The sequence below is a fragment of the Natator depressus genome, chromosome 5, assembly GCF_965152275.1.
Source record: "Natator depressus isolate rNatDep1 chromosome 5, rNatDep2.hap1, whole genome shotgun sequence".
NCBI lineage: Eukaryota > Metazoa > Chordata > Testudines > Cheloniidae > Natator > Natator depressus.
Window position 1 is genome coordinate 96,611,975 of NC_134238.1, and position 12,998 is coordinate 96,624,972.

At 39.1% G+C, this 12,998-nt stretch overlaps 1 protein-coding gene across 9 annotated transcripts in view; it reads left to right on the forward strand.

Annotated features, from left to right (window-relative positions):
- The window catches only part of CEMIP2 (cell migration inducing hyaluronidase 2), an 80,161-nt gene that overhangs the window by 58,614 nt on the left and 8,549 nt on the right, over positions 1–12,998 (forward strand). For all 9 annotated transcript variants that reach the window (XM_074953250.1, XM_074953251.1, XM_074953245.1 and 6 more), the window contains 7 exons: positions 1,125–1,213; positions 6,265–6,396; positions 7,010–7,045; positions 7,679–7,834; positions 9,398–9,575; positions 11,072–11,287; positions 12,204–12,412. In XM_074953250.1, the coding sequence (XP_074809351.1) occupies positions 1,125–1,213; positions 6,265–6,396; positions 7,010–7,045; positions 7,679–7,834; positions 9,398–9,575; positions 11,072–11,287; positions 12,204–12,412 (1,016 nt within the window). The remainder of the gene's footprint in view (positions 1–1,124; positions 1,214–6,264; positions 6,397–7,009; positions 7,046–7,678; positions 7,835–9,397; positions 9,576–11,071; positions 11,288–12,203; positions 12,413–12,998) is intronic.

Here is a 12,998-nt window from a genome sequence, read left to right on the forward strand (position 1 = left end):
CAGACCAGGGTGGCTATGAACTGAAAGTTTGTAGTTCATAAACTGTCAGTGACCTGTTCCCTTTGGATCATTAACACACAAACTTCAAGTGCTTCTTTATAGTCTCACAGTATTTGACTTGAGAAGCCCATAAGCCATTTTATATGGTAGTTTGGCGTCAGTTCAGATCTAGTGTACCAGTGGGTACATGCAAGGGACTTTTGAGCCATTGAAAGTGATTCAAATTTATTTAAATTAGTAAACTTCAGTTGACAAAATAAGATACTCTCCCTTATAAATTCACAGTGAGCTCTTAAAGCCCTTCAGTAAAAAGCATTATAATTTCATGGTAGCTGCTTTTGTGTGGCAATTTACATCTTGATTTTATAAAACCATCTAGGTATTTCTTTACCCATCTATATTAGCTTAAAGGTGACATAATAGGAGTTCTCTGAAAGTCAGGTCCTAAAGAGTAAATTTTACATACCATATAATTTGGGATGTTAGAAACTGGCTTTTACTACTTTTCCGGTTATAATAACCTTTCCTGCCCCAAATAGCAGTGACAGTATCACAACATGAATGCACAACTTTATGGGGGCTGTAAATTAAAAACAGTTCTGTCTGAAAATTGATGGCAGTTATTGAGAGTTGGACAAATTTGTATTCAAATCAGAAGTATATTATAATGGAGGTGCTTAAACCAAATCACACATTCCTATTTAAACTAAAATGTGGTTGATGGTAGGGAATATTCTAAGCCAAGACTTCAAGTTTTTATGAGGTGACTATGCAGTAGAAAAGTTAACTACATTTTGAAAATAACAGATTTCAAATGTTTTTAATGAATTCTAAACTATAGTATTTCCATGAACATTTTCAGTCCTGTGATAGCACTAAGTATTATTTGAGATATATTTCCCCAGGCTATCTGCTTTTCTGCTTCCTTAGGAAGAGTATGTTAGCTAAGGGAAATGGAGAACTAAAAGAGAGTACGTTTAAAAAACAAACAAACCCAACATTATACACACAGTGACTCACTGTTTTGTGAACTCAATTTCAGATTTATTGTGAAAGATAATTTTGTAAAGCTATCTGGGGCTGGGTCAGGTAAAATTGTTTGTTTCTTTCCTCGCTTGTTTCAGGCTGGCTTATTTATTGATAAAGGTGTAAAAACCACCAATGCTAGTGCTGAGGATCCAAGGGAATATCTTTGTCTGGACAACAATGCGAGGTAAAATCTGTTCTTTCAATACTGTTGAATGCATATTAACATTAAAATAGCTAAGTTCTCAGAATTGAATCCTCTCCTTTCAAAATATTCGTAACCTAATATTAGAAAGTGTTTTTTAAAAAAATTATTTGCAGTTATCTGCAAAACATGATAGTTGTCAGATTTCTGTTTTATTTATATGATCTCACACCCACACCAACCCACCCACCAGTTTTTGAATCAGCAGAGCATGCCTTGTTCTGGGAGCTTGCTGCTCCTTATGCACCCTCATCCTGAGCTGACTCTCTCAACCATAGTAAGGCATTATTTTCAACAGGCTCTGAAAAATGTTTTCCTGTCTGATGTGCAAAGTTGAAAACCTATTAAAGGCTGTTGAATGCTGGACTCCCTAGCTTGTGGTTCAGTCTAAAGTAGTGGTTCTCTGTCAGGGGTATGCAGAGGTCTTCCAGGGAGTACATCAACTCATCTAGATATTTGCCTAGTTTTACAACAGGCTACAGAAAAAGCACTAGCAAAGTCCGTACAAACTAAAATTTCATTCGGACAATGATTTGTTTATACTGCTCTATATACTATACACTCAAATGTAAGTACAATATTTATATTGCAATTGCTTTTATTTTTAGTTATATGGTAAAAATGAGAAAGGAAGCAATTTTTCAGTAATAGTGTGCTGTGGCACTTTTTTTTGTGTTTTTTTTTTTTCTTTTGTGTCTGTGTCATAAATATAAAGGGAAGGGTAAACCCCTTTAAAATCCCTCCTGGCCAGAGGAAATCTCCTCTCACCTGTAAAGGGTTAAGAAGCTAAAGGTAACCTCGCTGGCACCTGACCAAAATGACCAATGAGGAGACAAGATACTTTCAAAAGCTGGGAGGAGGGAGAGAAACAAAGGGTCTGTGTGTCTGTCTATATTCTGTCTTTGCCGGGGATAGACCAGGAATGGAGTCTTAGAACTTTTAGTAAGTAATCTAACTAGGTACGTGTTAGATTATGATTTCTTTAAATGGCTGAGAAAAGAATTGTGCTGAATAGAATAACTATTTCTGTCTGTGTATCTTTTTTGTAACTTAAGGTTTTGCCTAGAGGGGTTCTCTATGTTTTGAATCTAATTACCCTGTAAGGTATCTACCATCCTGATTTTACAGGGGGGATTTCTTATTTCTAATTACTTCTATTTTTATTAAAAGTCTTCTTGTAAGAAAACTGAATGCTTTTTCATTGTTCTCAGATCCAAGGGTTTGGGTCTGTGGTCACCTATGCAAATTGGTGAGGCTTTTTATCCAACATTTCCCAGGAAAGGGGGGGTGCAAGTGTTGGGAGGATTGTTCATTGTTCTTAGGATCCAAGGGTCTGGGTCTGTAGTCACCTAGGCAAATTGGTGAGGCTTTTTACCAAATCTTGTCCAGAAAGTGGGGTGCAAGGTTTTGGGAAGTATTTTGGGGGGAAAGACGTGTCCAAACAGCTCTTCCCCAGTAACCAGTATTTGTCTGGTGGTGGTAGCGGCCAATCCAAGGACAAAGGGTGGAATATTTTGTACCTTGGGGAAGTTTTGACCTAAGCTGGTAAAGATAAGCTTAGGAGGTTTTTCATGCAGGTCCCCACATCTGTACCCTAGAGTTCAGAGTGGGGGAGGAACCTTGACAGTCTGATTTTGTAAGCAAGTAGATTTTAAGTGAGGTGTGACTTGAGGGTATGCAAGACAAATCAGACTCCTGGTTCTGTAGTCTGGAAAGGTTGAGAGCCACTGGTCTAAAGGACCTAGTGAGAGAGACTTTCAAAAGTACAACTCAAATTGCAAGTCAGTGGGAGTTGGTCACCTTTGAAAATCTCTCACTAAGTCTTCCAGCAACTTATTGAATATGTAGCTCAACAGTGCAACTTGAGAGAATCTATTGCAGGGTATTAATTGATTCAGTACACATAGACACATTCCAAATTCTCTCCAGGATTCCTAATCTAGCTTGCTCAGTGGAAGAATAGTGGAGAGGTTCCTTCTTACAGGCTGGCTAACTATTTTTTTTCTTGCATTTCAAATAAAATTAATGAGGAGAAACTGAATAGTTACATCTACCCGTACCCTGCTGTAGAATTTAGTAAAATAAATTACCTTCAAAGTCTTGATTTTTCCTGAGCTGGAAAATGTCATTGGGTAAGAGGACTATATCTGTGTATTTGAACTGACCTCTGTTTAGGAAGGGGACAGTTGAATGATAGGTGTGGACGTAGAGAGGAAAAGGCAAGACTCTGAGAACATACTGTACTTCATGCTTTGGAAATGAACTTCCGGTTCAGAACTTATGATGGAAGGCAGATAAGACCAGTGTGAATTACCAACAAAGTAACCATAGTTTGGGATTTGAGACAAAGTAGTACGTGACATCTTATGAAAATATACTGTAGTCTCACAGGGAACAAAGAAGAGCATTGAAAAACTGAAAGTATTTCATAAAACATTTTAGAGGGCTAAAACAGAGCATGAGCATCCAAGGAAATAAAGTAAGATTCTTTACACAGCAGATTATGGGGGAGAGGGTGACGTTAAATCATAGTGGAGGAACTTAAAACATTATTTACCTAGAATAACTCAGAAATTTCAAGGTGCTGAATGGTATCTATGTGCTGGAGGCTGTCTGGAAACTGAGGGTATGCTTACACAGCAAAGGAAAAGCCTGCATTTGGCCTGTGCCAGCTGACATGGGCTTGCAGGGCTCAGGCTGCGGTGCGGTTTCATTGCTGTTAAATGTCCAGGCTTAGGCTGGAGCCTGGGCTCTAGGATCCTGTGGGGTGGGAGGGTCCCAGAGCTTGGGCTTCAGCCGAGCCTGAAGTCTACGCAGCAAGGAAACAGCCCCGCAGCCTGAGCCCCCTAAGCTCAAGTCAGCTGGCGCAGGCCAGCCACAGGCCTTCTTTGCTGTGTAGACTTACCTTGAGGGACAGGAGTCAGGATGCACATGTATTTGGATAGGCGAGCACTTGGGAGGTAAATGCTATGGCTGGGGGGGGGCGGGTGGTACTAGAGCACATGTCCAAAGAGGCTGGAGGGGGAACCAGTATTTATGAGATGAGGTAAAGGCACATATCCCTGAAGCAAGAATGGATGTTTGGGGAACCAACTCCTTGGAGGGTGTCCGGTGTGGTGGTTGCATGATCAGCAGCAGCACAGAGGAAGGTTGCAAGGAGAAAGAGAAGGATCTGAGCATTTCTGTCTGTCTCTCTCTCTCTCTCTCTCTGCAATTCACTGAGGAAAAACATACCTTTGTGCAGGGAGGGAGTCCATATTAGTATTTAAGAAAACTTCGGTTTCCTGGTAGAGGATGATCATGGCACCTTGAGCAAATAATATCTGTGAGATCATGCATCATCCATCCTGCAGACAGAAACCTTGAGCTTGTCTGAGTTAATTGAAAATAGTTTCAGTGACTATATCTTGTGAAATCCATTGTCTCTCTGATCAGAGAAATGTAACCTTGTCATAACCACTGTCTTTAGTTAAGATTGCACAATCTGCCCTTAAAAGAATCTGACAGACTGCATACGTATGATTATTCGATAGTATTACCCAAAGAAGAATTTAAAATAGTCCATTTTTACTTTAAAGTTGGACTTCTCCTTCACTAAGATTGAAATTAACTCATTGTAAAGTTACTTTATGTAATATACTGCAACAGTTTTTCCCAGATGAAACTGCAGAAAAGTCTTTCTTTTAGTTAATCTTCATACATTTCATTGTTGCCTGAACTGATGTACAGTGACATGATTATTGTGTCAGACTGGTCAGCCATCCATAGTTCTTAAATTCAGGCCCAGATGTTCTTGTCCCAGCAGAAGTCAATCTGCTGTCAGAAAATTTTCTTTTTTAAAAAAGGTTCCTTGCCGCTCTGGATCACTGAGTGGGCAGAAGTAGGCCAGCTGTGAACTGCTTCCTTCTCCAGTCCTTGTCTCTGCCCCTTCTCTGCTACTGATGCTTCTGGGGGCAGAGTAGACAGGACTGGCTGAGAGGAAGGAATAGTGTCTTTCAACTTACTAAACCATAAATGTGGTGCAGAGAGCTCCCTAATGCGTAGGATTGGGCAAGTTTCACAGCAGTTACTTTGTGGGTTTCCCCCTTCGATAAATGTACCTGTAACTTTTGATTCTGTCTAGTTACTTTTGTGTTCATATCAATAAAAATACAGAGTGGGTATGAATTATTTTCCACTTTCCCAGTTAGCTTAAAACAGTGGAACTGAATATGCCTTAAGCCCCCTAGGCTCTCATGGGCTCCCCAACTGGCAGCACCCCCAGGCTATTTCTTCCATCCTCCCTGTTGCTTTTGTGTTTGTACTACGCTGCTAAACTGGGTCAAAAATAGACTGCAGCTGCCACAATGTGGGACCAGCTGGGCAGCAGATATGGAGGAGTGGAGAAACATGTGTCCTACCCAAATGAAGAGCACTCCACAAAATATAGGTGTACTTGAGAGGTCTAGGAGCATTCAGCACCCATCCCTCCAGCCTTCTGTCTAGTGTAACTGCAGTCCCACATGCCCTCTCAGTGGCAGGGTCAATCTTCCTCCTCTCTCTCCATACCCTCAGATTAATGCTTTAAGGAGAAGGGGAGGGAAGAAAGACACCAGGGAAGGCAAGAGAGAAGAAGGGGGTGAGACTCAAGTTGTGGGACAAAGGAGTCGGGGAACAGGAAGGTGCAGCTCAGGAAGAGTAGGATGGGAATCCATAGTGGGAGATATCCTAGCCCTTCTGGGAAGGGAAGAGAAGCTTAATGCTTCGTCTCTTTTTATTGCTTCTTCCCAAGAGTAGGATGGTCAGATCTCTGAAGACACTGCTGTGGGAATGGAGAAATGTGGGGGCACTCTCCATGAAATTAGGGTTCTAGTCTCTGTCATTTTTCAGCATGGGCCTTTTTGTCTCAAGCATGTTGCAGGAGCTGATTTTGCCTGTCCAGTGAGTGCAAGTGTTTATATCTTGGTATATACCACAACAGTGTATATGTGCACAGAGCATAAATCAGATACCTTCTTTTCAGGCGTGTTGGTTTTTTTTCATCTCTTTCTAAGGTTTCGACCTCATCAAGATGCTGATCCTGAGAAGCCCCGAGTTGCTGCTCTGATTGACAGACTAATCGCTTTTAAAAACAATGATCATGGGTCTTGGGTCAGAGGAGGGGACATCATCATTCAGAACTCCGGGTAGGTATCCAAGAGCAAACCTCTACCTGCTATAAAAAGACATTCTCCTGGACTGCGGTATAAAAGCTAGTAGAAGTGAGAGTTGTAAAGTCTGGAAAAGCCTAGATTAACGTAGGGTTATGAGAGAGCATGTCAGAGCTAAACCATTGAAACTGTTTGACTGTCTCATTCCACTAATGGGCTGAAACTAAGTCCATGCAAGATTACATGGGAATTTCATTTAAATGGGAAGCAAACAAAGATTTAAAATTTACATGATAGAGAAAAGTGAAGTCCAAAAATTAACTGAGACCATAGAAAGTACTTTTAAAAATTTTGACTTTTAGTATATTTGAGGTTTCTCTGAAGCTATCATATTACCACTTAACAAAACTATATAGAAACAGTTATACTGATTTTAAAACACCAGAAATCTCTTAAGTATAATAGCTATGGTATTTTTTTTTTGTAAATTTCATTTCATACACAGATCAAGATTCGATTCAGTTTGAAGTGAATCTGTGCTCTGACGCTTTGAGAAGCTAAAATAAAAATACACATTTAATGAACATTAAAGTATTGTATTGTACGTGGTTTGAAATTTGCTTTGTTCAAGAATAATTTTCTCTTGTAGGTTTGCCGACAATGGAATAGGTTTAACTTTTGCCAGGTAAGTATTTTTGTACTGGATTTCATCACTATGTTCAGTCTTCCTAGCTTAATTTTTGTCAGTATATGTCAAATAATAAGTAGTAGATGTGATACTGGGGCTATTTAGAAACCCAAATGTAAAAATATTAGAAATGTGAAAATGATGACAAGAAGGCCAAGAGGGTTTATATAAGGGGAATGTCTCATCAATTTTGACCCTGAGTCTGCTTCTGCTGGAGCTCTGATACATCAAGTCATGATACTAGATAATTAGATGACATGACCAGAACTCTAGGAAAGTGTACAACATCCTACCTTTTCACCTTGTATAATTAAAATGTTCCTAATACTGAATATACACGTTTTAAAGAGGGGACTGGAGGACAAGGGGAACAAGAAAATATAATACTTAAAATCAACTGAATGTGCATTAAGTCAATTAATTGTAATTTTTTTTTAAGGCTGGGGTTTTTGAAAAGCAGAGATTAAATTGTATATTGTAATACACTTCTAAACAAAAGGCTTAGCCTGCTTTGATTAGATAAAGGTAAACAATAGTTAGAAATTGTAGGATGTCTTTGTATTTCAGAGCAATATAACTTTCCTGTTTGCTGTACTATCATATCCGTAATCTCAGACTTCATTTTGATAGTGATGGAAGCTTCCCAAAAGATGAAGGCTCCAGCCAGGAAGTATCAGAATCTTTGTTTGTTGGTGAGAGCAGGAATTATGGCTTTCAGGGTGGCCAAAACAAATACTCAGGAACCGGAGGAATAGACAATAAAAACCGCACTTTGCCTAGAAATCGGTAAGTGTGTTTCAGTGGGTAAAACAAAGTTGCTTTTTACAAAAGTTACTTTCTGTCTGATTTGAAAGTAGCACTATACATTTAGAACTAGTATTACATAGCACAGAATTAAAAAATACTCCAAGATAAAACATGGCTACAAGGGGGTCTGCATGGTTTGGGGACTTGATGACCGTGTGTACCACCTTCTGCTTCTGGGTTAGTGGTTTTTTAAGGTATTAAACTTACTTCAATACAATTTGTAAAGGAAATTGCCAGCCGTCACAAACCGTACTGCACAAGTTTCTTTCTACCTAACCCAAAATAAATCATCAATAGTTTGAACATCAGTACAAAACAAAAAAATGATTTACTGTGCAGAAACTTTCAATTCCAATATCATTTGCCTGCGAACCGCAATGGGGTAGAAAAAGAAAAGTCCTTTACTAATAGTGATTCTGATAATTTCTCTCATTTATTATTTTGGAAAATACTTTTGATTGGGGTAAAAGTATTTTGGCATGAACGTTACATTTTTTCCTTTCTCTCTTTTTCCTTTTTTAATGTCAAATTTGTTGGAGGTGAAAGATCTCAAATGGAAGGTTATGCACCTTTTTTTTAATAGAGTATATGTGGCGTGGGCTATTTCACTCTTTCATGTGTTCTTGCTGTCAAATCTTCATTGATAAGCAATAAAAATTAAAATGTTGGTAATCGAAAAAATTGTGCAACTTTGTAATGAAACAATAGTAATGAGAAAATAAAATTTATTCTCGTACTAAATCCATAATAATTAGTTGAAAGCCGCACATATTAACAGTTGATTTCTGTGCCTTCAAGAAACTAATTGATATGGTGAATTGCATCTTTAACTTCATGTTTCCATACGTAATTTCATGAATTGCTGTAACTTTTAGGTCTTACAACACTAGCAAGTCCAATGGGGTTTGAAATAATTGGGACTGGTAGAGACTAGAAAGTCTGTGGCTAGGGGATTTTGAGTGGCTGGTTTGGGACTACTATGCATAGCCAGTCCCACTCCCCTCCCTGTGTCAGACAAGCTCCACCTCCCCAACGGCTTGCCTTCGGGAAACTGATTCACCCACTGCCAGCTATCACCCCATGCCTCACATAAGAAGGGAGGAGGTGTAGGGCAGATTCAGCTCATGGCAGCTCTGTGCCGGTGGGCCATCTGACAGAGAGAAGTTTAAGATGGTCTGGAAGCCTGAGGCTTCCTGCCTGCCCAAGCACATGGGACTCCCAGTTGGGTACTTCTGCTGTAGGGGTCCCAAAGCATCCTAGGAGGGAGAGGCAAAGGGCAGGAGTTGGGTGAGCTGCAGGCAGCTTGGCTCCCTTTTCTAATTCTAAAATTTGAGGTGTAGGAACTTACCTGTAAGTTAATAGTGGAGGGAAGACTTCATTTGTCTTTAGTGTTCCACTCTACAAACCATTGTCTTAGCACTGCATTCTTAATGCTTTTAAATGAAGGGAAGCATTGCCCCTCAGGGACCCTGAACCAAGACTTCTAACAGGTCAAGTATGTATGAGTGTGTGTGTGTATTAAACATATTCTGTTTTTAACAGGACATTTCCAATCAGAGGTTTTCAGATTTATGATGGACCCATTCATCTTACCAAATGCACATTCAAAAACTTTGTGCCGACTGCTGATAGATACACCAGTGCAATTGGATTCCTATTGAAAAACCCTTGGCAGTTGACACCTAAAAACAACATTTCTCTCATTAAATTTGATACAAATGTAAGTTTATGGAAAAATTCATTTTCAGTGGATGAGGTGGAAAGGGGAGACTTCATGAAGTAGGAAGGGATGAATTCAGTGTCTCATGCAGGAGATTTATTTTGAAAGAATTTTGGTGATGTCCTCCTATTTCTTCAAACGGGAGTCCCATGTGCACTCCCGATATTGCCTACACCTGCCATATTTCTGTGCTGACTGCCACCTCTGGGCCTGGGTTGCCTTTTCCCTGCCTCCCTGCAAGTACCTGCTTTTCTTCAGGCGGATGTGCCCAAACTGACGTCCCCCAAGTAATGTCTGCTGAGCAAGGGAGTTGTAGTTTGGAGAAGGGGAGTCTGACACATTTAAGGACCGTTTGGGCTGCTGTAGAAGGCTCCAGAAACATTGAAGAGGCTGGGAGGTGAGATTAAGCAACTTCTAGGGGACATATGCATGTCCTACATTTCCCATTTTTGGTGTCTGTCCCATGATAGCGTTGAGATGGATGGGTTTGGATAAAATGTCATCCAGCTCCTCCTGCCTTTGCTTACAATTAAGACTGAATTGGACTTTTGAGGGTTGAAAACCATACTTTCCTCCATTGTCACATGCCTTTGAACTTCCTGATTTGAGCCAGAAATGATTGTACTAAAATCTCATGAGAAGTGCTGTTCTTGTACTATTTCTGGCTTACCAGGAAGTACAGGAAATAACAAGTGCCTGTTCGTGTGCAGTTTCTAGCCCAAAGAGTTCCCAGTCCAAACTGCTGTTCAGAACAGAGCTTCCAGACTTTTTTTTAAATTTGCACATCATTAGTTTAGAGTAATCTGTTCTCTATAGCCAATTACATTTACAAATATGTATTCTCTTAGTTTGGAAACTAACCTTTCTTTTTTATTTTGTTTGGTTGCTTGCTTACTTACTCTGGTTACAAGAGTTACTTAAATCATGGCATTCTAATATAGAATTCATAGTGAAGTGAAGAACCACCCCTATTAGGCTGTGCAGTTGCTAACAGAACTGTATAGTGAGACATGAAACTAAAAGACCAGTCAGTGCCTCCCAAACTGAGCTCAGCTGTGGAGACAGGGAATAGACCAGAAATGGGGTTTTGGTTTGGGTTTTTAATGCTTGCTTTGACCTCAAAAACAAGTGATTGTGGACGTGTAATGATAATAATGAGACCAGATTCTTTAAGACCTGAGGCAGCTGAAATAATGAATTTGCATTTATAAATATTAACACAAAATTCTGAAATATTTAGCAGAAGTCTGAACGGGGCTTTGTGTGTTAACTGAAAACCGTGACTACTACAAAATAATGAAATTCTGTTTTGCAAGACTATGTTGTCCTTGTTAGAGAAATTATTCAGCTCATAAACCTTGTCAGATTCCTGATGATCTTTACATACATGGAAATGTTTGTGTGTTACTAACTGTATACATGCAGTAGCACAACTGAAATTGGTGGCTTTATAAGAGAGATTTAATTGGAATGTTTCACTTCCCTTTTATGATCAGGTTTCTCTGAAAGTCTTCTTTGGTAAACCTGGTCCCTGGTTTGAAGACAGTGAGCTGGATGGTGACAAGAACTCAATATTCCATGATGTAGATGGTTCTGTGACAGAATATAAGGACACTTACGTTGGTAGAATGGATAATTTCCTGATCCGACATCCAAAATGTATTAATGTTACACAGTGGAATGGTGTGGTCTGCAGTGGGACCTATGCACAGGTTGGAACTGTTGCAGTTTTTTGTGTATTCTATATTTTATATATATTCACAAGACTTGAAGAAAAATTTATCAAAGCCATGAAATGCCCTTCCTCTTTAGGTTTTTAAAAATTGATTTTACACTTATTTTGCCTTCTAGATGGTTCTGAACAACTTGTTGGGGGAAGGGAGGATTATGATAGCAAATGTAATAAAGCAAATCTTTATGCAGTGAGTTGACTTGCCATCATCTGCATAACATAGTCCTGTTGGCAAAAACATTTTAAGTATAGGTTTCAGAGTAACAGCCGTGTTAGTCTGTATTCGTAAAAAGAAAAAAGAAAAGGAGTACTTGTGGCACCTTAGAGACTAACCAGTTTATTTGAGCATGAGCTTTCGTGAGCTACAGCTCACTTCATCGGATGAGCTGTAGCTCACGAAAGCTCATGCTCAAATAAACTGGTTAGTCTCTAAGGTGCCACAAGTACTCCTTTTCTTTTTTCATTTTAAGTATGGGGGCTTTCTTACACTTGTGGTTCTGTTTCTCACAATATTTTTAAAAATGTGAAATATAGTTTTCTAAATACAAACCCCTCTGCTGGGATCAGTTCCTAGCTGATCACAGACTTTGTGTGACCTTAAGAAAGTTACTGAATCCCTCTGTTTCCGATCTTTAAAATGGGGAAAATTGTTGTTGGCCTTGTCTATTTAGGTTGTAAACTCTACAGGACAGCGGCTATCTTTAACTGTGTGCACAGTGCCAGGCTCACTGGGGCCTCTAGGCATGACATCTAATGTTCTAGTGATAAACAGTATTTTCCCTCATGTATTGTTTCTAGTGAAACTGATCAAAAATTGTCAATTACTTCAAATCTCTCCTCCTCTTCTGTCTAAGGCCTTTTTTTTTTTTTTTTTTTTTTTAATTTTTAAATTAAAGTTATACATCCAGACAAGGAACCCACAGAACCTTACTATGACCATAGTACGAGATGAATACCCATCCAGCACCATGGCACTCCGAGGTATTAACCAGCGAGCTGCCTTTCAACAGTACCAGCCTGTAATGATGCTTCAGAAGGGCTATACGATACATTGGAATGGACAAGCTCCCCAAACCACTTTTCTCTATCTCATTAATTTTAACAGGTATGTTTCCTTTCCTTTCGTTTTTGCCTTAGTATTCCAATGGTGTCTTTTGAATCAATATTGCAAGGATAGTTATACATTCAATATTACAACCATGAGTCAGACTGGAACTTGATTTATCTGAAATAGCAAATATTAAAAGCAAAATGTGTACTGGAGACCTAGACCAAAAGCTGTGTAGAGCTATACAGAAAACGCTGTAAAGAAGCATTTAAAGGAAAGCCCTATTGCTTTATTACTGCGTGAAGCTGTGCAGAGTAGAACTGCAAATGGTTTAACCTATCACTGGCCTTGCGAGTAAGATGCAGTATGTCAAACTGAAAAATTTTAAATTTGTATCCAAACAGGGTGGATTGATTTAAATCAGTAACTTAAATCATTGAAATTTTTATCCTGATTTAAATCAGCAAGTAGGAAATAGATTTTATTCATGTTTTGCATTTGTACTTTTTAGTTACTTCCCCCCCCCCAAAGTTGATTTGCATTGGTTGATAATCATTAAAACATGATGATTGCAACTAAATATACCTTTACACTAAATTTGATCCTGCTTTTTGCTAAGCAGGAGGATACTCTATATTTAAGC